Source organism: Dendrobates tinctorius, unplaced genomic scaffold, assembly GCF_039654945.1.
Source record: "Dendrobates tinctorius isolate UK_male_01 unplaced genomic scaffold, ASM3965494v1 ptg000126l, whole genome shotgun sequence".
Lineage (NCBI taxonomy): Eukaryota > Metazoa > Chordata > Amphibia > Anura > Dendrobatidae > Dendrobates > Dendrobates tinctorius.
Genome location: NW_027361794.1, coordinates 23,137,474 through 23,164,669, shown reverse-complemented (window position 1 = coordinate 23,164,669; position 27,196 = coordinate 23,137,474). Strand labels below are relative to the sequence as shown.

General features: G+C 43.9%; 2 protein-coding genes across 2 annotated transcripts in view; both read right to left on the bottom strand.

Moving 5' to 3' along the window:
* The window catches only part of LOC141047103 (uncharacterized), a 93,866-nt gene that overhangs the window by 1,204 nt on the left and 65,466 nt on the right, over positions 1 to 27,196 (bottom strand). The window lies entirely within an intron of this gene.
* On the bottom strand, positions 10 to 26,824 carry LOC141047136 (uncharacterized; the record flags this gene model as incomplete). Its single annotated transcript, XM_073542097.1, has 8 exons — positions 26,765 to 26,824; positions 8,965 to 9,114; positions 8,656 to 8,835; positions 8,450 to 8,573; positions 8,228 to 8,366; positions 3,464 to 3,963; positions 1,003 to 1,122; positions 10 to 650 (listed from the first exon to the last, which is right to left on the bottom strand). Coding segments are annotated over exons 1-8 (1,914 nt in total), but the record flags the coding sequence as incomplete, so codon positions are not given.

The window sequence follows — 27,196 nt, the reverse complement described above, 5'->3', positions numbered from 1 at the left end:
TCTCCCCCATGTGAGTTCTTTGGTGCCTAACCAAATCAGATTTCTGGCTAAAATACTTCCCACATAGTGAGCAGCAAAAAGGCTTCTCCCTTGTGTGAGTTCTTTGGTGCTTAAACCAATCTGATTTCTTTGTAAAACATTTCCCACATTCTGAACATGAAAAAAGCTTCTCCCCGTGTGAGTTCTTTGGTGCCTAACCAAATTTGATTTCTGGCTAAAACATTTCCCACATTCCGAACATGAATATGGCTTCTCTGCTGTGTGAGTTCTCTCATGTGTAACAAGATGTGAATTCTGAGTAAAACATTTCCCACATTCTGAACAGGAAAATCTATTCTCTGTTATGTGAATTTTTTCATGTTTAAGAAAAGTCTTTTCAAGAAAACTATTTCCAAATTCTGAATATGAAAATGGCTCCTTTCCTTTAGAATCAATTAATTTTTTAATCCTTATTTTGTGACTTTTATTTTCCTTAGTAGTTGGTAATGAACCAAAAGATGGGACCTGTTTCATAGTATCAGATGACAGGGATAATGATATATCTGGAGTAATGGCATTCACTTCAATTGTATCCTGTGAGATCTCAAGATCATCAGATTTAAAAATTGAAGATGTCAGCGTTCCCTCTGATCTCCTGGTACAGTCCTCTGCTAAAAATGAAACCAATTAATAATTTTGAATAAAAATTCCTCAAATTTTATACTTTTGGACATTTCTACTTAAGCTGTCCATAAAAAATACAAGCTTTTTAAGAAATATTAAATTATTCACCAAGACAATGTCAGTTCACAGTCTAATCAAAAGCCTCATAGCATGAACCAGTGCATCATGGTGTTCAATGGTTTGTTCATTCTGCTTCCCAAACATGGAATAAAAAGCCACCAAACAATGTGAGTGTGAGTATAATATAACTAGTTTTTCTTCTCACCATGGTGTTGAGCCTATAAATCCATCGACTCTCCACTTGTGATAACACTCGAAACAGATCACCACCCCTCATACCCAAGGATACCTGATCCACTGCAAACATTTTCAAACCTTTAGCTTCAGAGTTGTGGAAGGTTCTAAAATGTCTTGGGAGCGTCTTTAGTTGTTCTTCATCTTTGGCTTCCTTAGCTTTTTCTATGTCACGAACATGCTCGCGAACTCTTATTCTGAATTCCCTTGTGGTCATTCCGATATAAATCTTACCACAAGGGCAATTTGCATAATAGATCACTCCCTTTGAGGAGCAAGTTAAGCATTTTCTAATTGAAAATGTCTTAGAGTAATCTGAATTGCTAAAGCTGTTGGTCTTAAGCGTATTTGCACACGCCTTGCAGCTTCAACAGGGAAAAAATCCTTTAATTTCCCCACAAATCCCTTTTTGCACTTTTTGTTTAGGAGCTAAATAACTCCGTACCAGCAGATCCGATAAATTCCTAGACCTTTTGGCTGTAATACAAGGTCTTTCTGATAAAGTTTTTTTAAAAATTGGATCTGTATGTAGTACATGCCAATGAGAATTAATTATGTTTGTGAATTTACTCCATTGTTCATTAAATGGGGTGATCAACCTCACTTGATTGTTATCTGCCGTTTGAATTTTTTTGTTATACAGCAGTTGATCCCTAGGTATATGCTGGACTTTATTATAGGCATAACGAATTGCCCTATGTCCATAACCTCTTTCAGGAAACCTTGTATATAAATCTGCTGCTTGTTTTTGATACGTTTGTTCTGACGAACATATCCTCTTGGCTCGAAGGTATTGTCCCACAGGGATTGAGCGAATAGTAGATTTTAGATGAGAGGAACCTGCATGCAAAATTGAATTTGTTGCAGTCGGCTTCCTAAATATATCAGTAGAGATTGAGCCATCATCATTCTTTAGGATATCAATATCCAAAAAGTTAACCCTATGTCCATATGAATAGGTGAGATTTATATTTAAATTATTGTTATTCAAGGCTACCATCAGGGTTTTCAACTCATCTATTGAACCTTCCCAAACAAACAGAACATCATCAATAAATCTCATCCAATTATGGACTTTCTCTATACCTGTCACCGGAGAACACTGAAAAATTTCCCTCTCCCAAAATCCCAAAAATAAATTAGCGTAAGCAGGAGCACACGCCGCCCCCATAGCTGTACCCTGTGTTTGCAAAAAAAACTTGATCTTTAAAAATAAAACAATTGTGTGCTAAAATAAATTTTAATAAATTCAAAATCAGGGTGACTAAGGGGGGATCTAGATTGCTATTCTGTAGAAACCACGAAACCGCCTCAAGTCCCTGGTCATGACGGATGGAGGTGTATAAAGCCTCAACATCCGCCGTGACCAGGATCATATCTTCATCAAGATGTATTTGATCTAATCTCCGTAGTGCCGCTATAGTATCAAGAATATGAGATGGCAACGTGTTCACCAATGGTTTCAAATAGAAATCAATTATTCGGCAAATGAGTTCACTCAGGCCCTCATTGCCCGATACTATTGGGCGGCCAGGCGGATCATCCACATTTTTATGAATCTTTGGAATTAAATATAGGGTTGGCAACTTAGGTTTTAATGATTGAATAGTGTCCAATAGTGATTTAGGAATAACACCACACTCATAAGCATTGGATAAGATATCAATAAGTTCTCTCTGGTATTCAAGCAAAGGTACATGGGTCAGTTTTTTATAACAGTTTACATCAGACAAAAGTATATGGGCCTGTTTCTCATAAAGCTCCAATGGCCAAATTACTAAATTTCCTCCTTTATCTGCTTTTTTAAAAATCACATCAGTCCAGCCTTGCAATTCTGCGATTATTTTTCTTTCATTTTTGTTAGCTGGACTAGCATAATAATTATTTTTCAACTTTTCTATATCTTGTGTCACTAATTTAACAAAAATGTCAACAGCTGGACATGAATTTATAGTGGGAAATTTTTTTGATTTGTTAAACAGAGAAACGGGGAAAGAAATCACCGACTCAACGGGGTAGTTTTCTTCAGCTAGAGATTCTAAAATTTCAAGAGCTGCCTTTTCCTCATCCGAATTAAGTTGCAATCCCATGTTATTTTTCTCATGGAATCTTTTAAGTATCAACTTCCTCGCAAATAGATGCACATCTTTTATTGCCGTGAAGGAATCTAATTGTTGACATGGAGAAAAGGTTAGTCCCTTTTCCAATAATTCAATCTGTTCGTTCGAAAGAATATGTGAGGAAAGATTTATTACCTTAGGTTTATCATTTTTCCTAGTGCCAAAATTGGTTTGGTACCTTGCTGTACCTCTGGCTCTGCCACCAAATCTTGTTCTCACACGTCTAGGAGTATAATATTCCCTTTCGTGAATGGAGGCAGCACTACTCGAAATTGAAGAAATAGAGGAAACTGAAGGACTCCTAGTAGAGGATTGAATATTATTTTCCTCAGAGAGTTTATTTTGCCAACGAAAAACTCTTTTCTGATTGTAATCTTGTACGTCACGTTGGTATTTCTTCATTTTATTTTTACTGATCTGATTTTCCCATTTTTCTAGATCTTGATCAAGGTCACGATAAAATTTATCCAAAGTCTCCTTAGGTATTTTGGCCACCAGCTCAACCTGTAATTTATTAAGTTCCTCATCAATTTCCTTCAAAATCCCAGTGTTTTTTGTATTAATAATTTCCATAAAGGAAAAAGAGCATGCTGAGGAAACACTCTCCCATTTAGTAATCAATTCAAGATCATCAAGCCCAAAAGTCGGATAAAGCTGTATACGAAGACCTCGAGGTATAATCTTCTGTTTGATGTAGTTATCTATAGACGTTTTAGTCCACCATATGCGTGTTTTCTTATTTGTCAAATTTTTATATTTAGACAACAGTCCCTTTTCATCATTCTGGGTATCATTAAAATTAGCAGAAACACTCTGTTTAAACAAATCAGACGCTTTCACTTGCCAAGCTTTCTCTTTGGCTTTAAAGTCCATTAGGGGAATCAAACTGTTATAAAACAGAACATACAAATTAAGTACAAATATCCCAAACACTGGAAAGATAATAAAGGGCTCAACTCGCTGAACAATACAAAATAAATAGAATCTCATGCAAGAACTATTAAGCACAACAAGAGATCAAAATAGAGTTTTTCAAAGCTCAAATACAATTTATTGAAATGATAATAAACAGAGCATGAGTGCTAATATAGGTTGCAGCAGACATAAACAGGATTGGTATTCCATATTCAATTGGTCCTCTTTTGTGCGCATGCCCAGTTTTGTCCTCACTAGGAGTCTTCGGACGTGCTCAGTAGGTGGTTGGCCGTTTCTGGCTGCTTAGCAGCTCGAGCTGCCTTCCTGCCGTTGAGCGCTGATGATAGACTCCCTGTTTGTTAGGGGGACTCTACAGCGCATGCGCCGCTTATTCTGTGGACTTTAGGAACTGGATGAGTCACTATTGAACGTCACTATGGGCGCTAGTGCGCATGTCTTGAAATCTACGTCCCTTACTAGGGAAAGCGGTTCATTGGTTGACCGCACTATAAATACTAGATCCGGGGCATATTGAAACCACGCCTCCTGAGGAAGCTGCGGGGTAACGCGCGTAGGGGCGGTAGGTTTGACAGCAGCATTCACATTACATGTAAGTGTTACTCTTTTATGCAGCCCTTATATTTAGTTTTGTATTGCGCATAGGCAGTTTTCATTACATGTTGTTTACATTTAACGCCCTTTGGCTCTATTAGCACAGAGCACTCTTGCACTTTATAGATTGTATCCTACCCTTGGTACTGATTGTATGTAACACCCCTGCATTTGGGAATATATATTACTTCAATTGGGGGGTTGCTCTCTATTGTGTTCTATATTTGTGAAATAACTGCTTATGTTACACAAAAATATTTATATTTTTCCATATTTTTTAAGGTGCTGCACAATCACCTTGTGTTTATGTCTGCTGCAACCTATATTAGCACTCATGCTCTGTTTATTATCATTTCAATAAATTGTATTTGAGCTTTGAAAAACTCTATTTTGATCTCTTGTTGTGCTTAATAGTTCTTGCATGAGATTCTATTTATTTTGTATTGTTCAGCGAGTTGAGCCCTTTATTATCTTTCCAGTGTTTGGGATATTTGTACTTAATTTGCTTTAGTTTCCTGTAATTTTGCTATATTAGGGCATCTGCAGATGGTGTGTCCCCTCTCCACTGGAATCTGCTCCTGCGATGTTTGGTTCCATCACCAAGCAGCGCCTTATTTATTGTGCAGGCGTTGCTGGTAATAGAAGAGACCTCGAAACCAGAAGCTCTGGGTGGCGCTGGCTCTGTCCAGCCACTAAGATTAGGGTGCCTGAGACCAGTAGTTTCATCCAGCCTGGCAGTATGGGTTTGTGTGCTGTCCATCAATCTGGTAGCAATCTGCTACCTGCTTAAGCCAATTAGAAAGCACCAAACCCTACTAAAGCTTGAAGCCTATTCCCGGAATCTGACAGATACAGCCTTGTTCTCCTCCGGTTCAGTCCTCTGTGCTCAGCTGGTGTATTTGTCCTGGTGAAAACTCTCTGGGTAATTAGAGTATGGGGCTGGGTGGCTCTTGGCAATCTAAAGTATCGTAAGGGCCAATATTTTCTGTCAGATGAGTTTCAAGAAGAAAGATTAGACATTTACGGATAACTTTTTATAATAGTGCAGAGCTGAGGTGCCTTATATTTAGATCTCAGGCATTAGGCAGAGGTAATGGAGACCTTATTTTAAAGGCTACCAGGTAGTTGCAGACTCACATAAGTGAGGCAGGCCGATCCCACCATCATCAAACTACCATACAAAATGAATCTGTACAAAAAGAACTAGAATAAAAAACATGTTACCATATTTTTGGGATTATAAAACACTTTGGATTATAAGAGTTTGAGGAGAAAAATAGGAAAACATTTTTTTTTAATAAAATGGTGGTGCTTCTTATAATCCATGCGTCTTATTGCTGTGGCGAAGCGGGGTCCAGGGTCGCTTCTCGAGGAGGCAGGAGTGGGGTGATGCTGCAGGCCGCAGGGTGGAATGAGGGGGGGTCCGATGTGCAGTGCACCGCTGCGAGTGTTTGGTGCTGCTGGGGTGCCTGGCGCTGCTGCCTGGGGTGTCCGCTGCTGCTGTCCGGGGTGGCCACTGCTGCTGCCCAGGGTGGCCACCACTGCTGTTGCCCGGGGTGTCCGCCGCTGCGAGGGTGCTCTACCGACATGTCGTGAAAGGCCAGAGGCCCCTGCATAGCCGTGGTTTCTTCCTGTGCGGTGGACTCCGTGAACATGGCCGCCGGGGAGCCATGCATGCGCAAATGGAGATATCTAGGGTATCAAGATCTCTGGAGATGAGATTTCAGCCCTGAAATTAGATCTCAGGATTCTAGGAAGCCAACAGCATCATTACCCTCCACTTTCTCTTACAGGCCCATCATAATATTTTCCTTCATGTGACTTTCTATTTTGTCAGCACATTCTACATACGCTATCATTTGGCTTTATAGTTACAGATCTGGGCAGGTAACGGTCAGCGTTTTGAGGTAGGTGGATCCTCCAGGTTGTAAGTTCTATAGAAAAGGATTTTCAATGCCCAAAGTGATTTGAACAGTTTTGGGTGGAGGAGAATGTTCTGGTCTAGAGGCAAAATGGTGATCATGGTAATACGGCCGGACTACAAATCTGTGACTTCTCTGAATTTAGTGGTTGCTACTCACCTTGGTGGTCATATGTGGGAATCTCTTTACACCGCTCATCACCCCTCACATATGTCTCTGTAGTATTAATATGGGTCAGATCTTCACCCTGAAACAAATATTGCAAAAGTCACAGACAGATGGAGAAGTCCCATCTATGATCAGCTCTAATCCTGCCATCTCCACCGTTCTCATTACACAAGTTGTTGGAATATGTTTAGTGCAACAACTCCATTCCTGTCTACGAGTGTTTAGTTGCTAGATTTGTATGCTGTTTATAAAGTTTAAAGTTTAAAAAAAACACTCCCAGAGGCTCACACAGGGAGAGCATGTGACTGTACTTCCTGTTATCCTGCTGTGTCTGTGTATGAGAGAAGCAGCCTGTTGTAGATGCTGCACAGATAAAGGCACACAAATGATTTATTCCTGATCTATTAAGCTTATCATATATTGTTCCTGAATAAACAAGTTCTGTTGACACACGCTTGGAGAGAATCGTGGGTAATCCGCTGCCAACAGAAGTTCTGTGACATATTAAGAGAAGTATAGAGTCTACATCATAGAATCATAGAATCGCAGAGTTGGAAGGGACCTCCTGGACCATCTGGTCCAACCCCCTGCTCAAAGCAGGATTCGCTAAATCATCCCAGTCAGATGTCTGTCCAGCCTCTGTTTGAAGACTTCCATTGAAGGAGAACTCACCACTTCTCGTGGCCGCTTGTTCCACTCATTGATCACTCTAGCTGTCAAAAAGTTTTTTCTAATATCTAATCTGTGTCTCCTCCCATTCAGTTTCATCCCATTGCTTCTAGTCTTTCCTTGTGCAAATGAGAATAAAGTTGATCCTTCTACAATGTGACAGCCCTTTAGATATTTGTAGACAGCTATTATGTCTCCTCTCAGTCTTCTCTTTTGCAAACTAAACATTCCAAAATCCTGCATCTCATAAGACAGGGTTTGCAGACCGGTCACCATTCTGATCGCTCTTTTCTAAACTTGCTCAAGTTTGTTGATGTCTTTTTTAAAATGTGGTGACCAAAACTGGACACAATATTCCAGATGAGGTCTGGCCAAAGAGGAGTAGAGGGAAATAATGACTTCACATGATCTAGACTGTATGCTTCTGTTAATACATCCTAGAATTGCATTTGCCTTTTTTGCTGCTGCATCACACTGTTGACTCATATTCAGTCTGTGATCTATTAGTATACCCAAGTCTTTTTCACATGTGCTGTTGCTTAGCCCTATTCCTCCCATTCTGTATATGCTTTTTTCATTTTTATTGCCCAGATGTAGTACTTTGCATTTTTCCCTGTTAAAAACCATTCTGTTAGTTGCTGCCCACTTCTCCAGTTTATTTATATCTTTTTTAATCCTCTCTCTCACGTCAAATAATTATTCTCGTCTACTCCTTCTTGGTCAGATCTCTTCTGGAACACTGTGTCCAGTTCTGGGTACCACATTTAAAAAAAAAAAATAGAAAAGCAAGAGCAAGATCAGAGAAGAGCTAACAGGATGGTGAAATAAAACAAGACTGAGCACAAGACCTTCACAGCCATCTACACATCATAGGGGAGATCTCCTGACACCTTCTCTCCATCTACCTGATGATCCTGAGGAACACTGGGATCTTCTTGGTTACAGTCCTGTGGAAGAAGAGGACGGGGACATCTCTCTGGTGTTGTCCTCTTACTGGATAGATCTGGAGCAAACACATACAGGGACTGAATTCATTCTCTACATACAGATAATTATAGGCCGTGTGTATTTAGTCCTGTCTATTACCTGGAGATGTGAGGGGCTGGGGACCCTCCATTATGATGTTCTTGTAGAGATCTCTGTGTCCTTCTAAATATTCCCACTCCTCCATGGAGAAATAGACAGCGACATCCTGACACCTTATAGGAACCTGACACATACAATGATACCGTCATCCCCCGATCCCTTCATAGTGTTACTGTATAATGTCCCAGCATTCCCAGCAGTGTCACCTCTCCAGTCAGCAGCTCCATCATCTTGTAGATGAGTTCTAGGATCTTCTGGTCATTGATGTCCTCATGGATCAGGGGGTGAGGTGGAGGCCCCGTGATTGGGCTCAGGGGTCCTCCGCATCCCTCAGACACAGGGTCCTGACAGCGATCACTAGAGGTCTTCTTCACCACTGTGTAATCCTGGTAATGGAGAGACACATTAATAAATCTCACTACAGACATTCCCAGAGTCCTCACCTCTCCAGTTCTGTCCATCTGTTATTCCCATAGATAAGAATGATGTAATGTGACGTCATCAGAATCTCTCACCTCTCCAGTGAGACGGAAGAGGATCTCTAGGGTGAGGTGTAACATCCTCTCCGCCATCTTGTCTCTGTCCATATCCATCCTTGATGGGGAAATCAGGAAAATTCTCTTCTGTAGAAGATCTTCACTGAGAGGATCCGATATTGCAGAGACCTGAATGAGAAGAAGATGATCGGATGTAACATCATAAGAATCCTGTGTAATAATACAATTACTGGAGATAATAAGGGAAACATATGAGGAGATTTATTATCTTACAGGGTTTAGTTTTCTCCCCTGACATCTACTAATAAAACCTATATATTTAGGCCACAGACAACAAGCAGTTTCCTCCTCGGAGTCGGCAGCTGAACACGTTCCTCATAGACTCATCTTCCATAACGCTAATTCTCGTCTCATTACCGACACTGGAATCGGCATTAGCAATACTGCAGGAGAGATTCATTACACGCGACATGAGAAATAACTCCTTCATGATGAGGACGACATCTTCATCTTCTACTGCGGCTCTAGAGACAGATTTGGCCAGAGTCGGTCACTGCCTCCATCCCCACCGGCCGTCTATATGATGGTTTCCCGTCTTCCCCGCACTGGAATCTTCTATCACGTTAGATCTCAGCTCTGAGTCACACACAGAAGTTTGAGGCTTTTAGAAAAGATTTTTTGTTTCCACAAACACAACGGACAGAAATGATCTGATCCCTAAGTCTCCATGTACAGTGATTTATGGGGATTATTTCTGGCCTTAGACTTTCCTATATTACATGAAAAACTCCAGAAAAAGCCGATATTAAAATGTTTCTAAAGAAAATTGGCTCCAACAATTCTTGTAAGAAGAAAAAAATATGCAAAAAGCAGAATACACATTTTATAATGTTTACATGTTAAACATTTATTAAAGAGAAATGAATCTGTTTGGGCCCCAGAACATAGATGTACACCGCAGGGACGGCACAGAGGAGGCTGCAGCAAAAACCCTGACAGTTTATCCATTTGCTGCTGTGAAAAGCAAACATGGCATCTAAGAAGGTGTGACAGAGTTTGGCTGAATGCCCCCCGCCTCCAAATACTCGATAGTATGGGGCGGCCTAGTTACTGCGATACTTACATGCCTAATAATGGGGTCTGGGCTGCAATGTATGAAGGTCTATTAGGCCGGGCCAGAGGCAGCGTCCAATAAGTTACCTTATAACCCCCCATACACAGACTAAAGTTCCATGAAAGCACTGATTTCGGGGGTTTTGGCCGACCATATAATGTATTTGGGGGCCTCCCGACAGATGATGTCAGGGCAGAGAAGGATCCGGCATCCTGAATTTCAGAGGATAATCCGTTTGTTCTTCCTGTAGATAATCCTCCTCTAGAGGAGTCTGGAGGCGACTCTCTCATACAGACCACAGGAAAGCTGGAATATTTGTGTATATGGGGGAGTCGGGAGAGATCGCCGTCTGCCAAATGACCGTTCAGCCAACTCTGATCTCATGTGTATGGGGCCGTTAGTATTACACTGACAGGCAGTGATGATACACGGCACTACAGTAGTACAGGGCATCACCGGAGCCATCAGAGGCTTGTATGTTGTATGATCGCACTGATCAGAGGGGTTTAAAAAAGGTTTAAAGTGGAAAAAAAATCACAGTTTCAGCAACAAGAAATATCCATCACTATATGGAAAGCAGAGTCACTGCACAATGTTAGTTACGTCACGTCCATAACTACTTTATTATACTCTATTATCCTGTACACATTGGAGTAGATAGAAAAAAAAATCTCTCTATCTATATACACTGTTCAAAAAAATAAAGGGAACACTTAAACAACAGAAAATAACTCCAAGTAAATCAAACTTCTGTGAAATCAAACTGTCCACTTAGGAAGCAACACTGATTGACAATCAATTTCACATGCTGTTGTGCAAATGGAATAGACAACAGATGGAAATTATTGGCAATTATCAAGACACACTCAATAAAGGAGTGGTTTTGCAGGTGGGGACCACAGACCACATCCCAGTACCAATGCTTTCTGGCTGACGTTTTGGTCACTTTTGAATGTTGGCTGTGCCTTCACACTCGTGGTAGCATGAGACGGACTCAACAACCCACACAAGTGGCTCAGGTAGTGCAGCTCATCCAGGATGGCACATCAATGCGAGCTGTGACAAGGTTTGCTGTGTCTGCCAGCGTAGTGTCCAGAGGCTGGAGTCGCTACCAGGAGACAGGCCAGTCCACCAGGAGATGTGGAGGGAGCCGTATGAGAGCAACAACCCAGCAGCAGGACCGCTACCTCAACCTTTGCGCAAGGAGGAACAGGAGGAGCACTGCCAGAGCCCTGCAAAATGATCTTCAGCAGGCCACAAATGTTCATGTGTCTGCACAAACGGTTAGAAACTGACTCCATGAAGATGGTCTGAGTGCCCGACGTCCACAGATGGGGGTTGTGCTCACAGCCTAACACCGCACAGGACGCTTCGCATTTGCCACAGAACACCAGGATTGGCAAATTCACCACTGGCGCCCTGTGCTCTTCACAGATGAAAACAGGTTCACAATGAGCACATGTGACAGACGTAGCAGAGTCTGGAGACGCCGTGGAGAGCGATCTGCTGCCTGCAACATCCTTCAGCATGACCGGTTTGGCAGTGGGTCATGTTGTGAGTTCATTTTCCCCTTCACCATTGAGGTCTGATGAACTCCCGCTTCTGGTGAAGGAAGGTAGTGAGGCTGATTACCAAACACCTGGGCAGGATGATGATGACTGGGTGACGGGAATTACTGACTGGATATAAGGCAGCCGACGCCCTTCTGCCTTGCTGGTGATCTCTCTGAGGGATTCTAGGAGACCAGTCTGATTCCTGCTCCTCAAAAGCTAAGTTTTCTGCTCTACCTTTTGCATTTGTGTTTTGGTTTTGCTTTGCATTGTTTTCTTGATTTCTGCCATTCCCTGCTGGGGTGAGCTGAATTCCTTTTTGCTCTATCTTCAGAAAATACCTGAGTACTGATATAGTCTTTTTGAAGCCTAGCGTCTTCAGGGCTTTTTTCCCTATCAGTCTGTTGGCTCTTGTTTTGATAGGGTTTTTGGCGGATTACAGACAGCAGCTTTTCTATCCTGTCCTATCTAGTTAGCTTGGGCCCCATCATTTGCTCAGTCTATCTTTCTATCTGTGTGAGTGTTTTTTCATCTTGCTTCACCGTCATTATATGTTGGGGGCTGCCTATTGCTTTGGGGTCTGCTTTGGGGCAGTTTAGATTTCCCTTTCTGTCTTTAGGCTATGTAGTTCTCCGGCTGTGATTGAGGGGTCTAGGGCACCGTAGGAACCCCCCACAGCTACTGCTAGTTGTTGTTGATAGGTTCAGGGGTCTGCAATCCGATAACTGCCAACTTCTCTGGTTTTCTGGACTTAGCTAGTATTTCTGTTTTTGCCTCCTACGGTGACTCATTTCATAACAGGGTCAGTAATGGTGTGGGGTGGCATTTCTTTGGAGGCCACACGATGTTGGGCTGTGAGCACAACCCCCATGGAGACACAATTGTGCCTTTACCTGGAGAAAAATTCCCAGTGGGGGCAATTTCCAAAATGCAATAACTTAAGTGGGGAATTCAGCTCTTTTCGTACTTAAGGGATCTGTATATGGAGTCTACAAACTACAGTGGGGAAAATAAGTATTTGTTACGCTGCTAATTTTGGGGGCTAAAGTCACATTTTTGTGAGGAAAAAAAGTAAAATTGTCATTTTTTCCTTCCACATTGCTTAAATTCCTGTCACACTATCCGAATTCAAATATTGTCCTGGTCAGAAAGGAGAATACAGGGAGCGAAAGGGTTAATAGGACTCACAGGAGGAACCGGCCCAGAAAGCAGAAGATCCAGGAGTGTCTGCCACATATATGACTGCTCTGTGCAGTGCACAGGACCTGTGATGAGGTCACAGGAGGGGAGGAGTCAGGGGTCACATGATCAGGGGCCTCAGTGTGTGCAGGACTCAGTGTGCTGGAGCGCTCCCGATAATCAGCTGCGTGTGTCGCGCTGTGTGATAGTCACAGCACCTGCATGGAGGGCGACACATGCAGCTGATTATCGGGAGCGCTCCAGGGATCCGGGGTCCCGATGCAGCTATTCGGTAAGTGATATTAGCCAATAACAACTTCTCCGACGATATTCGCTCATCTCTAGTAATAGCAGCTCAAAGAAATTCACCAAACTTTTCATTAAGTTTAATAGTAAGACCCTATTAAATATTGAGCACCAGCGGGACGAAGCATTGACAGCGGCATGTAAAAGTGTGGGCGCCCTGGTCAAAATGACCGTTACTGTGAGCAGTAGTAAGATGAAGATGAAAAGATCTCTAAAAGGCCGAACCTCTAAGATGACACATGGCCTTTGTATTTTAGGCAAAAATAATAATAAAAATATATAGAGAGACTTTTTGACAATTTCATAATTGCAAAAAGGAAAAAGGGCGATGCAAAACTTTGGGCACCCTTGGAGATTTGTGTACTGAGATAATTTTGATCAAGATTTCACACCTTAATTAGCTTGTTAGGGTTATGGTGAGATCACATGGTGACCAGGAGCTACAGTCTGAGGAAAGGGCTAAAAAGCCTTCACTAGACCCCTGTACAGCTGTATAATGAGGCCCAGGCTTTATAGTGAAGGGACAGGAGTGAGGGCCTGTGCCCAGGAGCTACAGTCTGAGGAAAGAGCTAAAAAGCCTTCACTAGACCCCTGTACAGCTGTATAATGAGGCCAAGGCTTTATAGTGAAGGGACAGGAGTGAGGGCCTGTGCCCAGGAGCTACAGTCTAAGGAAAGGGCTAAAAAGCCTTCACTAGACCCCTGTACAGCTGTATAATGAGGCCCAGGCTTTATAGTGAAGGGACAGAAGTGAGGGCATGTGCCCAGGAGCTACAGTCTAAGGAAAGGGCTAAAAAGCCTTCACTAGACCCCTGTACAGCTGTATAATGAGGCCCAGGCTTTATAGTGAAGGGACAAGAGTGAGGGCCTGTTCCCAGAAGCTACAGTCTGAGGAAAGGGCTAAAAAGCCTTCACTAGACCCCTGTACAGCTGTATAATGAGGCCCAGGCTTTATAGTGAAGGGACAGGAGTGAGGGCCTGTTCCCAGGAGCTACAGTCTGAGGAAAGGGCTAAAAAGCCGCCTTCACTAGACCCCTGTACAGCTGTATAATGAGGCCCAGGCTTTATAGTGAAGGGACAGGAGTGAGGGCCTGTTCCCAGAAGCTACAGTCTGAGGAAAGGGCTAAAAAGCCTTCAATAGACCCCTGTACAGCTGTATAATGAGGCCCAGGCTTTATAGTGAAGGGACAGGAGTGAGGGCCTGTTCCCAGAAGCTACAGTCTAAGGAAAGGGCTAAAAAGCCTTCACTAGACCCCTGTACAGCTGTATAATGAGGCCCAGGCTTTATAGTGAAGGGACAGGAGTGAGGGCCTGTTCCCAGAAGCTATAGTCTGAGGAAAGGGCTAAAAAGCCTTCACTAGACCCCTGTACAGCTATATAATGAGGCCCAGGCTTTATAGTGAAGGGACAGGAGTGAGGGCCTGTTCCCAGGAGCTACAGTCTGAGGAAAGGGCTAAAAAGCCTTCACTAGACCCCTGCACAGCTGTATAATGAGTCCCAGGCTTTATAGTGAAGGAACATGAGTGAGGGCCTGTTCCCAGAAGCTACAGTCTGAGGAAAGGGCTAAAAAGCCTTCACTAGACCCCTGTACAGCTGTATAATGAGGCCCAGGCTTTATAGTGAAGGGACAGGAGTGAGAGCCTGTTCCCAGGAGCTACAGTCTGAGGAAAGGGCTAAAAAGCCTTCAATAGACCCCTGCACAGCTGTATAATGAGGCCCAGGCTTTATAGTGAAAGGACAGAAGTGAGGGCATGTGCCCAGGAGCTACAGTCTGAGGAAAGGGCTAAAAAGCCTTCACTAGACCCCTGCACAGTTGTATAATGAAGCCCAGGCTTTATAGTGAAGGGACAGGAGTGAGGGCCTGTTCCCAGGAGCTACAGTCTGAGGAAAGGGCTAAAAAGCCTTCAATAGACCCCTGTGATAGGAACTGAAGGAGTTAAATTGAGTTCTGTCTATGTTGCATTCTCTTGTTTAAAACCTTATCTGTTCTTCGAGGAGATGTCTCAGACATCTCCCTTGTGAACCAAGGTCAAATACCTCTGCTTTTTCGCCTAAATGACTTTCTTTGTCGAAAACAAGTTGTAAAATCATTTGTACTGCGCATGTCTGTAAAATGTTTAAATTCTTTACTATAAAAGACGGAAGCCTAACTGATAAGCCAGAGGCGTCTTGAGAGGCATCCCGAGTGGTATTATACAGCCGTGTCTGTGTTATCCTTCTCGACGGAGCAATTGATTAGAGACATATGGTGCTTCACACCTAAGAACATCGGTCCTTCAGATGAAAGAGTAATCTGAGGGATCCCGACAGTTTCCTGGCGCCCGAAACAGGGACCTGATATAGGCACCTCTCCAAGACTACCCGATCTACAGACCACTCCAGTTACTGATGAAATTGTGAACAGCAGACCTAAACACCTGGCCAGGTAAGAGATCAATTTTTCTCTTCTCTGCTCTTCATAATCTATCATTATAACTAAGGTCCGTATAAAGGGGAATCTAGTAGAGGAGGGGGCCGTAAAATCAGGTCCATATAAGAACTCTGAGGAAATCGGGTGTGACACGCATATGTAATTTCTGCTCGAATGAGAGGTTACTGTAGGTTCTGTGTGTGCACAGCTATTTTTAGAAAAAGAGCTGATGCAAATCAAAATGGGAGAGGTCTGACATTACGGAATATAAGGCTGGGTGAACAGTTCATACTGCGCAGCCCGGACGGACAAGTTTTTCACAATAGACGGTTCCGCACTAGGAATAGAGGAGGTTGTTGAATGGCTACTTTGATTTGAAAGGTTGTGGAAAGTAGAAAAATAAGCTGCACAGTAGGTATTCGTTCAAAGAGTGGTGATATTGCCTAACTGGGTCATGTGACAGCGTCCTTTCGGGGAGGTCACCGCCTAAGCTTAAATCAACACCCTTTACGAATAAACCTTGTGACAGATAAGAGTGTGACCGAATGAGCACAGGACCGTGAAATGAGCCTGTGACAGGATATGACTGAAGAACCCCAGTAGATGGACACTTTATTTACAATCCTGTGTGTTGTGGGAGTATTTCTGTTCGGATGCTACATAGCATATAAGTACACGAAACACGTAGTACACCGAGGAACAGACACTCCATTTAGCCTGTTAGCACCTTAGGAAGAAGGTAACGAGGTATAGTAGAGCCTAGTCTTGAGCTTACCCAATACACCACCTAAGGCAGGGGACTAACAGGAAGACAACAAGAGAAACAGGATAAGAATAAAAGATAAAATGGGGAACAGTCAGGGAAAGACACCTGAAGAAGGAAATCGGTTATGTGATATAATTGAGGATAGATATGGAAGTAGTGCAGCAAAGAACCTGGAAAAAGTATTAATCAAATCCAAAGTGCAAGATAGGCAGGCTGTGTGAATCCTTGTATATATGTCTATGAGAACCTCTGAATAAGATGAGAGATGAGTAATTGAGTATAAAAAAAAAAAAAAATCAGTGAATGAGCACGTATGAATGAATCATCACACATCATTTTTGTGTCAAGAGATTTGTGACCTTTCTAGTTGTGGGGGAATCCCGGACAGATGCGTTATAGATATTTCAAATCTACATCTGAGACTGAATGAATTGAGTAATGATATAGTTCGTGTTATATGTGGCATTACATTGTAAAGTTTCCTGAATGCATTTGGCCAGAAAAAGGGCAAGGCATGGTTAATCTCATTATACAGTTATCTGCCCTTACAGTGAAATCCCGTGATTTTGAGTTTCTTTGTAGAAATTGATTTTGATAAGTCTAAAGAACTACAGAATTCTGTGAAGGACGACGCTGCATTCTGACGGGAGGGGTGAAGGATGGAGCTGCGCAGTTTCTTCTCCCTTCGCTCTTATCTCTGCTGAGTGTGAGCTGTGCTCAAAATTCTCTGTAATTCTATCCGTAAGGTACACGCTGAAAGATTTGTGCATTTTAAAGCAACAGTACTTAATTGAAGATTGGAAGTTAAAAGTAAGATATGGTGCCTAATTTAGAAGGGAATTGTAAGTGATTGCTTGGTCATTAATGTGTTTGAACCTGCTTCTAGTTGTGTGATTGATTTGTATAGCAAATTGTGTCAAATTACAAGAGACAGAGAAGGAAGGAAGCAGTAAAACAAGTGGGACAAATATTGAAAAAGGCAAAAATACCAGAGTGTGAATGTTTGGATGTACAAAAAGGCACAGACAAGGGAAGAAAATAGCAAGTGAATAAATGATGCTTGAGAATGTGCAGCAGTGTGGAAGGTGTATTATGAATGTTTGATTGACAAAGTGTAACCAGAGACCCAGACAAAACAGATGGACTTGTAAACACTGTGGTCAGACTCAGACAAATCCAGACTGAATAGCTACTTGTGTGACCTGTGCTACTGACCTAAGAGAATTGCACTAAATCCTATCCAGACAAGATCATAAGAAGCTGACATAATAGTGTGGATAGTGGGTAGTGGGGACATTGGCCCTTGAGGAGTAAGCTGACAGTAGACATCAGACGGCCAACCCCAGCAGGACCTAGAAGTGTGACTAGAATAAGAAAGATACAGGTGTATTATCCCTGGAGCCCCTCTGACCAGCTAGCTTTGCTGAAGCAGCTGCCTGCCCCTGAAGACCAACCATTCCCGTTTTACAGACACATAAAGGAAGTACAGCAGACATATAAGTGTACCTGGGCAGACCTAGAGAGGTTGATGAGTTTAAAGGCAGCTGACGCACTAGATCATATAATTAAGACACACACAGATGTGACAAAGAATCAGGCTTGGGGCATGGATGATAAATCTGCACGATCTGGGGAGACGTACTGTGAGTCACTAAGACAATGGGCTGCAGTGGAACAATCAGAGCAGTCTGTACTCCTGACTAATGTGACACAGCAAAGAGGAGAGAGAGTAGAGATATACCTTGGACGGTTACAGCTGAAATGGGCAGACATGGGGGTACATTTGCATAAACCCACTTGATGTTAGAATACTGGTGAATGCATTCATTGACGGTATGAACAAAGACTTACGAGACGCAGTACAGACAGCCAGACCTGAATGGAGACATGTAGATCCGAAAGACCTCCTTAAGGTAGCTAAAGAAATTGAGCAAACAAGGACAATAAAACGACCTGTCATGTATGCTGGAGCACAAGGAAAAAAGTGGAGACGTAATAGGGAAGGCATGTGAGATGACACTGACGTTTCTTTTGACAATCTATTCCCCACATGACATCCATGCCATACTCCTACAAGTTCAACCAAAACATCTGTCTATGGCCAGACAGCTCCGACTTGAGTGTGCTCTACTAATTCCTGAGTATGTCACTCCTCAAAAGATGTAACGTTCTGAATCCAGCCACCCTCCTGCCTGTGGATTCAGAAAAGGGGGAATTGGTGACCGTATTGGCAAGTGAGGAAGGATACTTTGACATGACGCATGAACATGTCTGCATAGAACTGATGAGTCAGGAGACAGTTGGGTTTGCACACATTCATGAAAAACCTGTTCCTAATGCAGACTTTGAGTTTCTTTTTTGTAGATGGCCCCAGATACCACCAGGATGGACGATTCTACACTGGATATGCAGTAGTATCCTCACATGAGGTAATCCGAGCGGAACCACTCTCTCCTCACATGTCGGCGCAGGAGGCAGAGTTGAAGGCACTCACTGAGGCGTGTAGAGCCGCTGCAGGTAAAGTCGCTAATATTTTCACAGATTCGAAGCCCCTTAAAAATGCAGAGCTGGTGAAACAATTGATGGAGGCATTGATGTTACCAGTCCAGGTTGGCATTGTCAAGGTAAAAGCACACACAAAGGTGACTCCGTGGAGGTAGAGGGCAATAGAAGGGCGAACGAGGCTGCTAAAATAGCACAAGGCAGCCTAGAGAGAGCAGTGGACGGTGGCGGGGAGTCAGCGTATTCCAGCCACATTGGGTCTAGATGTCCTGAAATCCCTCCAGCAAAAGGCTGCCCAAACAGAGAAGGTACACCGGGGGAGACTGGGAGCTGAGCTGAACTCAAATGGAGTATGGGAGAATAAGGATAAAATGTGCCCACCAAAGTCCCTGTTCCCAATCATGGCGCAAGCAGCACATGGCCCCAATCACACCTCAAAAAGTCACATGTGTGCCATGGTAGATGCCTTCTGGATCGCTCCTGGCTTCAGTTGCGCAGCCGCGAAACTTGTACAATCATGCCTCATCTGTGCACAGCACAACCCAGGTAAAACAGTAAAAGTCCCTAAGAAAGCGACACCTAGGCCTCTCTACCCGTTTCAGAGACGGCAGATTGACGACATACAGCTACCAAGGTTGGAGTGTATGCAAATATCCTAGTATGTGTAGATCTCTTCTCTGGATGGCCAGAGGCCTACCCGGTGAAAACGGCTACAGCTCGAGCCACTGCAAAGAAACTGGTAATGGAACTAGTACCACGATTCGGTGTCCCTGAAACAATTGAATCAGACAGAGGTACACACTTTACTGCTGAGGTAATGCAAAATGTCATGCAAATGATAGGTGTAGAACAGGCATTTCATACACCCTACCACCCACAGAGTTCAGGGAAGGTAGAAAGAATGAACGGGACACTGAAATTGAAAATACAGAAAACCATGGAACAAACCCATAGACCATGGCCAGAGTGTCTCCCATTAGCATTATTCTCAGTAAGGTACACACCCACGGGGAAAGCTAAACTGTCACCCTTCGAGATACTGTTTGGAAGACCACCGAACACAGGGTTGTACTACCCACAGGTCTTAACACTCAATGTGGATAATTTGACAAGTTATGTAATCCAGTTGCAAAAGCATTTAACTCAAATGCATTCTCTAGTTTTCTCTTCCACTCCAGATCCAGATAGTGTGGAAGGAACTCATTGTCTACAACCTGGTGATTACGTATATGTCAAGAAACACTCCAGAAAGACCCTTGAACCCCGATATCAAGGACCTTACCAAGTACTCCTAACAACGCCTACTTCTGTTAAGTTGGAAGGACGACCAACCTGGATCCACGCATCGCATTGCAAACTAGCCACAGGAGTTAACAAAGCATAAGAGTGCATAATGTTTTGGTTTGGTTTTGTTGCATTATCTGTAATAATGGTAGCTGCGTGGGACAATCTAAATTCTCCAATGTCCTTGAATAATAAGTTTATACAACATCATGAAAAATTACTGAATGATTGGTCAAATCATTTGCTGGATCTGCACACATTCACCAGTATCAGCCACCAGTATTCCGTTCCTTGTTATTCCTGTGCCACCCGAGGAATTATTTGCCTGGACCAGTTGTTCTGATACACTCGCTAATAATGCCACAAATAATGTGAAGTTATGGAACACAACTGTTGGTATACCTATTGTGGGATGGGTAGGATACCCTTGGTGGCAGGGTAATCTTTCAGGAAGTAATACATACCTTCAATATCTGGCATATAAAGGGGGGCTTGGGTACCCAGGAATAGAACTCGATTAACCTACCTGGGGCAAATTCCAATGTATGGCCTACAAGTTAGTTTTAATGTAACTTCCCACTCTACTGATGCCTTCAAACCAATACTGCTAGAAAGAAGGTTGCATAACACGTCCTGGGAGTATTCCAATTTATTTCCCCAGGGCAATAATGAAACTTGTTTTAATATTTCAGGTAATATACCTTGCAACGAGTCATCTGGATATGAGAAAGGAACTCCCACCTGTGGAAATCCCGATGTAGGGTATTGTAGCCCTTTAGGACAACTTCCAAATTGGTGTATGCTTCAGAATGTATCTGCGTTCATAGATTTAGTTCATAGACTGGTATTACAACATTCAGCCCTATGGGACCTACCTAGTGACATGTACTGGGTATGTGGAGACAATGCATATAAATGGTTGCCAGTAGGGGTAAAAGGTGCTTGTACTCTGGGTCGTTTGACTCCAGCTACCTTTGTTATTCCGAATGACCAGTTGAATACTCAGAGCATACCTAAACACACGTTGTACAAAAGAGCTGCTGACAATACACCTCGCCTCTCTGGGAGACCACATATAGTGCAGATGAGTGTGGCTAATAAAATTGTCAGTTCTATTTTTATTTATCCTATGATTACTCAAATGTGGGATAAATTAGTCAGGGCTACAGATTACTTAGATGACCAAATATGGGATATATTGGATATATTGAACACCACCGTTGCTGTCCAAAATCAGCTCATCATAGTCACTAATCAGCATACCATAGTATTAGATTATTTAACTGCAGCGCAAGGAGGTATGTGTCAAGTCATTGGACCAGCTTGCTGTCATTATATAAATCCCAACAGTAGTTTAAAGTTAAGATCAAAAATAGAGGATGTTCAAAAACTTAGAGATCAGTACAATAAAGACAATGATCGTACTAAGGATAGTTGGTGGTCAGATACATTCTCCTTTCTTAATCCAGCTAATTGGTTTAAGGGTATTGGAGGCTGATAACTGGGATTATACTAAGTCTATTACGTATTGTTGTTTGTATCTTCGTAATATATGTGCTATTGAAACTTGTTTTTTGGTGTATCTCTGTATGCAAGAAAAGATGTAGAAATAGATAAGGAAGTTTGACTGTAAACAACAAGAATTTAACTATTATTCCTTTGAGTCCTAGATTGACATCTCATTTCTGGCATGAAGGAGCGTACTCTTGCAATGATGGACGTGGCTTCAGTATCTGGGGGATGGAGAAGGTAGAAGACCTGTCTCCCTTGGGCAACCCGTCGGCCTGGGATAGTACCTGGTGAACGAGCCACTATCCGCTGTTGTTGCAGGATCCAGTGTTCCAGATTGTGGAAAATGAAGATGTCAAAGGGGGGAATGATAGGAACTGAAGGAGTTAAATTGAGTTCTGTCTATGTTGCATTCTCTTGTTTAAAACCTTATCTGTTCTTCGAGGAGATGTCTCAGACATCTCCCTTGTGAACCAAGGTCAAATACCTCTGCTTTTTCGCCTAAATGACTTTCTTTGTCGAAAACAAGTTGTAAAATCATTTGTACTGCGCATGTCTGTAAAATGTTTAAATTCTTTACTATAAAAGACGGAAGCCTAACTGATAAGCCAGAGGCGTCTTGAGAGGCATCCCGAGTGGTATTATACAGCCGTGTCTGTGTTATCCTTCTCGACGGAGCAATTGATTAGAGACATATGGTGCTTCACACCTAAGAACATCGGTCCTTCAGATGAAAGAGTAATCTGAGGGATCCCGACACCTGCACAGCTGTATAATGAGGCCCAGGCTTTATAGTGAAGGGACAGGAGTGAGGGCCTGTTCCCAGGAGCTATAGTCTGAGGAAAGGGCTAAAAAGCCTTCACTAGACCCCTGTACAGCTGTATAATGAGGCCCAGGCTTTATAGTGAAGGGACAGGAGTGAGGGCCTGTTCCCAGAAGCTACAGTCTGAGGAAAGGGCTAAAAAGCCTTCACTAGACCCCTGTACAGCTGTATAATGAGGCCCAGGCTTTATAGTGAAGGGACAGGAGTGAGGGCCTGTTCCCAGAAGCTACAGTCTGAGGAAAGGGCTAAAAAGCCTTCACTAGACCCCTGTACAGCTGTATAATGAGGCCCAGGCTTTATAGTGAAGGGACAGGAGTGACGGCCTGTTCCCAGGAGCTACAGTCTGAGGAAAGGGCTAAAAAGCCTTCACTAGACCCCTGTACAGCTGTATAATGATGCCCAGGCTTTATAGTGAAGGGACAGGAGTGAGGGCCTGTTCCCAGGAGCTACAATCTGAGGAAAGGGCTAAAAAGCCTTCACTAGACCCCTGCACAGCTGTATAATGAGGCCCAGGCTTTATAGTGAAGGGACAGAAGTGAGGGCCTTATCCCAGGAGTTACAGTCTGAGGAAAGGGCTAAAAAGCCTTCACTAGACCCCTGTACAGCTGTATAATGAGGCCCAGGCTTTAAAGTGAAGGGACAGGAGTGAGGGCCTGTGCCCAGGAGCTACAGTCTGAGGAAAGGGCTAAAAAGCCTTCACTAGACCCCTGCACAGCTGTATAATGAAGCCCAGGCTTTATAGTGAAGGGACAGGAGTGAGGGACTGTTCCCAGGAGCTACAGTCTGAGGAAATGGCTATAAAGCCTTCACTAGACCCCTGTACAGCTGTATAATGAGGCCCAGGCTTTATAGTGAAGGGACAGGAGTGAGGGCCTGTTCCCAGGAGCTACAGTCTGAGGAAAGGGCTAAAAAGCCTTCACTAGACCCCTGTACAGCTGTATAATGAGGCCCAGGCTTTATAGTGAAGGGACAGGAGTGAGGGCCTTATCCCAGGAGCTACAGTCTGAGGAAAGGGCTATAAAGCCTTCACTAGACCCCTGTACAGCTGTATAATGAGGCCCAGGCTTTATAGTGAAGGGACAGGAGTGAGGGCCTGTGCCCAGGAGCTACAGACTGAGGAAAGGGCTAAAAAGCCTTCACTAGACCCCTGTACAGCTGTATAATGAGGCCCAGGCTTTATAGTGAAGGGACAGGAGGGAGAAAAGTGGGGAAAGGAGCCAGAAGAGCCGGACTGCCCATCACTAACCTGCAGAGCCGCACTCCACATATATGGCTGCTCTGTGCACAGGACCTGTGATGAGGTCACAGGAGGGGAGGAGTCAGGGGTCACATGATCTCCGGAGTGAAGACGCTCCATGGAGACTTCTCCTCAGTCAGTGACATTCCCGCCATTATTTGCGCCTCACTACTGGCACAATTACCCCGCGCCGCCTTCTCTACACAGTGTTGTGTGTGGAATGTAACGTGTGATTTCTCTGGAGACAAATTGACCCCACACATGAGGGAATTATCACCAGCTACCGGCCTTCTACTATATGGCGCCATATGATTGTGCTATCGACTCCACACCAGGGGCTAAAATGCCCAAATCTCATTTATTTCCTCCCTTCCAGAGTCCGGCTGAGGCTCATATACGGCCATGCTTCTCTCCAGTCACTGTGGGGGGTTTGGTAGAAGGATGGAGGGTTGTGCCTGTGAGTCACGCGTCACCTTCCCTATCCTTTACCCCTTATACCTGACCTGTTTATCCAATTATCTGGAGCTAAATGGTTTTACAAACTTACCGTGAGAGGGGAATATAACCTTATAAGTGTACGTCAGGGGGACGAATGGAAGACCGCATTCAATACACCTGAGGGGCAGATATAAAATCTGATGCCGCCATTCGGGGTAACCAATGCTCCGGCAGTCTGTGACAATGTCATTAATTATATTTTTTCTCACTGATTGGTAGATTTGTGGTAATTTTCCTGGATGATATAGTGAGTTACTCCCGTCCTCTGGAGGAGTATGCTGAGCATGTCAGACAGGTTCTCCAGGCTCTACGTGACAACTATTTATTTGCTAACCTGGAGAAATGTCAATTTGTGGTACCGCAGGTCCAGTTCTCAGGACATTTGGCTTCTGCATTGGGGGTTCAGATAGACCCCGTTACAGTCCCAGCAGTCCCTTCATTGGTTTGGACTATAAGCCGCACTAGACTATAAGACGCACCCCAAATTTTCAGAAGGATAATAGGGCAAAAGGTAATGTGTCAAATGGGGGTCTGTCCCACAGTCTGAATTCAGTAAACCCGGGGGGGGGGGATCGGCAGCGCTGGTGGAGCCGGGTCACAGGAGGTGTTCGGGGATCCGGCAATGATCTGACTTACCCCAGGCTGGTGCAGCAGGAGCCTCTGTAACATCTGTATTCTCACTGAGGCCATTTGGAGTAAGGGGGTTTAGTTTATAAATCCAGAAGATTTCTTCCCGATGTAGTTGTCCAATGCGATTCTGATCCTGTGGGGGAATCTCCTCTGTGGGGAATATTCTCAGTTGTGTGGAATCTTTCTTGTGTTTGATGGTGCAGTGAGGTGAAAGCCCATGTTGGAGAAAACCCTATGGAGTATTGGAGCGGTGTGAGTTCAGCCTTTTGTGGAGGGGTTGGGTCGTCCTTCCCACATATAATTTCTGGTATGAGCATATAATCACGTATGTAACATAACTGGTGGAACATGACATGGGAGTTTTGATCAGGAAAATTTCACCAGTAGAAATAAGGGTGAGATCAGAGAGACCATGGCAGATCGAGTCACAACAGAGGCAAGTTTTCAGATCGCATGTAATGAGTTTATTCGGGAGACAGGCGATTTTTAGCAAATCTTCCTTCTTCTCTTTTATGTTTCTTGGTGCTAGGACATTTTTCAATGATGGAGGTCTTCAAAATGTCAAAAAGGGATTGCTGGGTAATGTTTTTCCCACTCCAGCTGTCTGACATGCTCATGATGCTCCTGCAGAGGACGTGAGTAACTCAATATATCATCCAGGTAAACTACCGCAAATCTACCCATCGGGGAGAAAAAAAATGAAATATTTAAAGACTGCCGGAGCATTGTTTAATCTGAATGGCATCACCAAATTTTCAATATGCCCCTCCGGTGCATTGACTGCGGCCTTCCATTCATCACTATTGTGTATACGTATAAGAGTAATCATAAGGAATTGAAAGATTTGTCACCCAGATCCTTCTTGCAATTTTATTCCATGGTGAAACGTGCCATCAAACCATATTAGAGTGTGGCGTGCAGGTAGCAGGGAGCTATACAGAGGAGAGAGCCTGACGGACTACGGCCGTTTCGCTGTTGCTTAGCACTTCTACCGGTCCATGCTTGTCAGGGGGTTACACCACTTCCTCTTAACAAGGGTTAGGGAATGGTTAACTGAGAAGTGCAAAACATTTACAGTGAGTACAGTGAGATGATTAATATAAAAATGTAAAGAACTATAACATAGATCACAGCCACACAGACATATTCAATGTATCACTGAGCCAAGGGGAACTTGTGCATCACAATCCACAATCCATGCTGCTTCTCTTGTTAGTAGTAATCTATTCTGGTCACCGCCTTGTACAGGATAATCAGCGGGCTCAATTCCTGCAGATCTCAGCACATCGGGGTCCGCATTATGGACCTCTCTTATATCATTAATGTCACAGATCCTTTTCCTGTGTAACTGAATGGAAATGTTCTCTGAGCCTGATGTGCCGCGGTCTAATAGTCTGGGCAGTATAATAATCGTCCTGGGCAGTATATGACATAAAGCGCTTGCTCTGTGCGGCCCGTGATTGGTTTATCTACCGTCATCGCCCCGATCCTCAGATTTCTCCTGTAAGATGGAGATGACAGAAGGAGCGATCCCCACAATGGAAATGGCCACTTGGACATCTTCCATTTGATCAGGTGACTTTATTTTTGTCATGCCCGTCATGTCTGTTATGCTGCATGACCCCTGGAGCAGTGTGCACGCGCACCTCGCTGTTATACCTGTCATGTCTGTTATGCTGCATGACCCCTGGAGCAGTGTGCATGCGCACCTCATGTCTGTTATGCTGCATTACCCCTGGAGCAGTGTCCATGCGCACCTCATGTCTGTTATGCTGCATTACCCCTGGAGCAGTGTGCACATGCACCTCATGACTGTTATGCTGCATGATCCCAGGAGCAGTGTACATGCGCACCTCATGACTGTTATTCTGCAAGAACCCTGGAGCAGTGTGCATGCGCACCTCACTGTTATACCTGTCGTGTCTGTTATGCTGCATGACCCATGGAGCAGTGTGCATGCACACCTCATCTCACGGCTGCCTGGCATTGCAGGTGCGCACTCGTGCTCTACCTCATGGCTATCCGCCATTGCTTGTGCACACATGTGCTTCCTCTCATGGCTGTGCGCCATCGCTAGTGTGCACGCGTACCTCATGGCTGCATGCCGTTGTTGTGTGCGTGCCCGTCTGTGCTCTGCCTGCCGTGGTCCTCTCTATGGTCCTGGAGGACCGAATCCAGTGATCCTCTCTATGATCCTGGAGGACTCGACCCGGAAGTCATCCCCTGGTCCTGACCCGGAAGTTCAGGTGCTAATGCCCTATATCAGACCACCCATTCCTATGGTCGGGGCCTGAGTATCGTGTTGCTTCCCTGCTAGGCTGTTTGGTCTGCTCGGCTGCTCTCTGTATTCTGTACCCCTGCACTCTGCCCTGTTGTGCATCTCTGCACACGCTCTGTGCTTATGTCTATTGTCCTGTGCCATGTCTTGTGTTGTCTTTTGTGC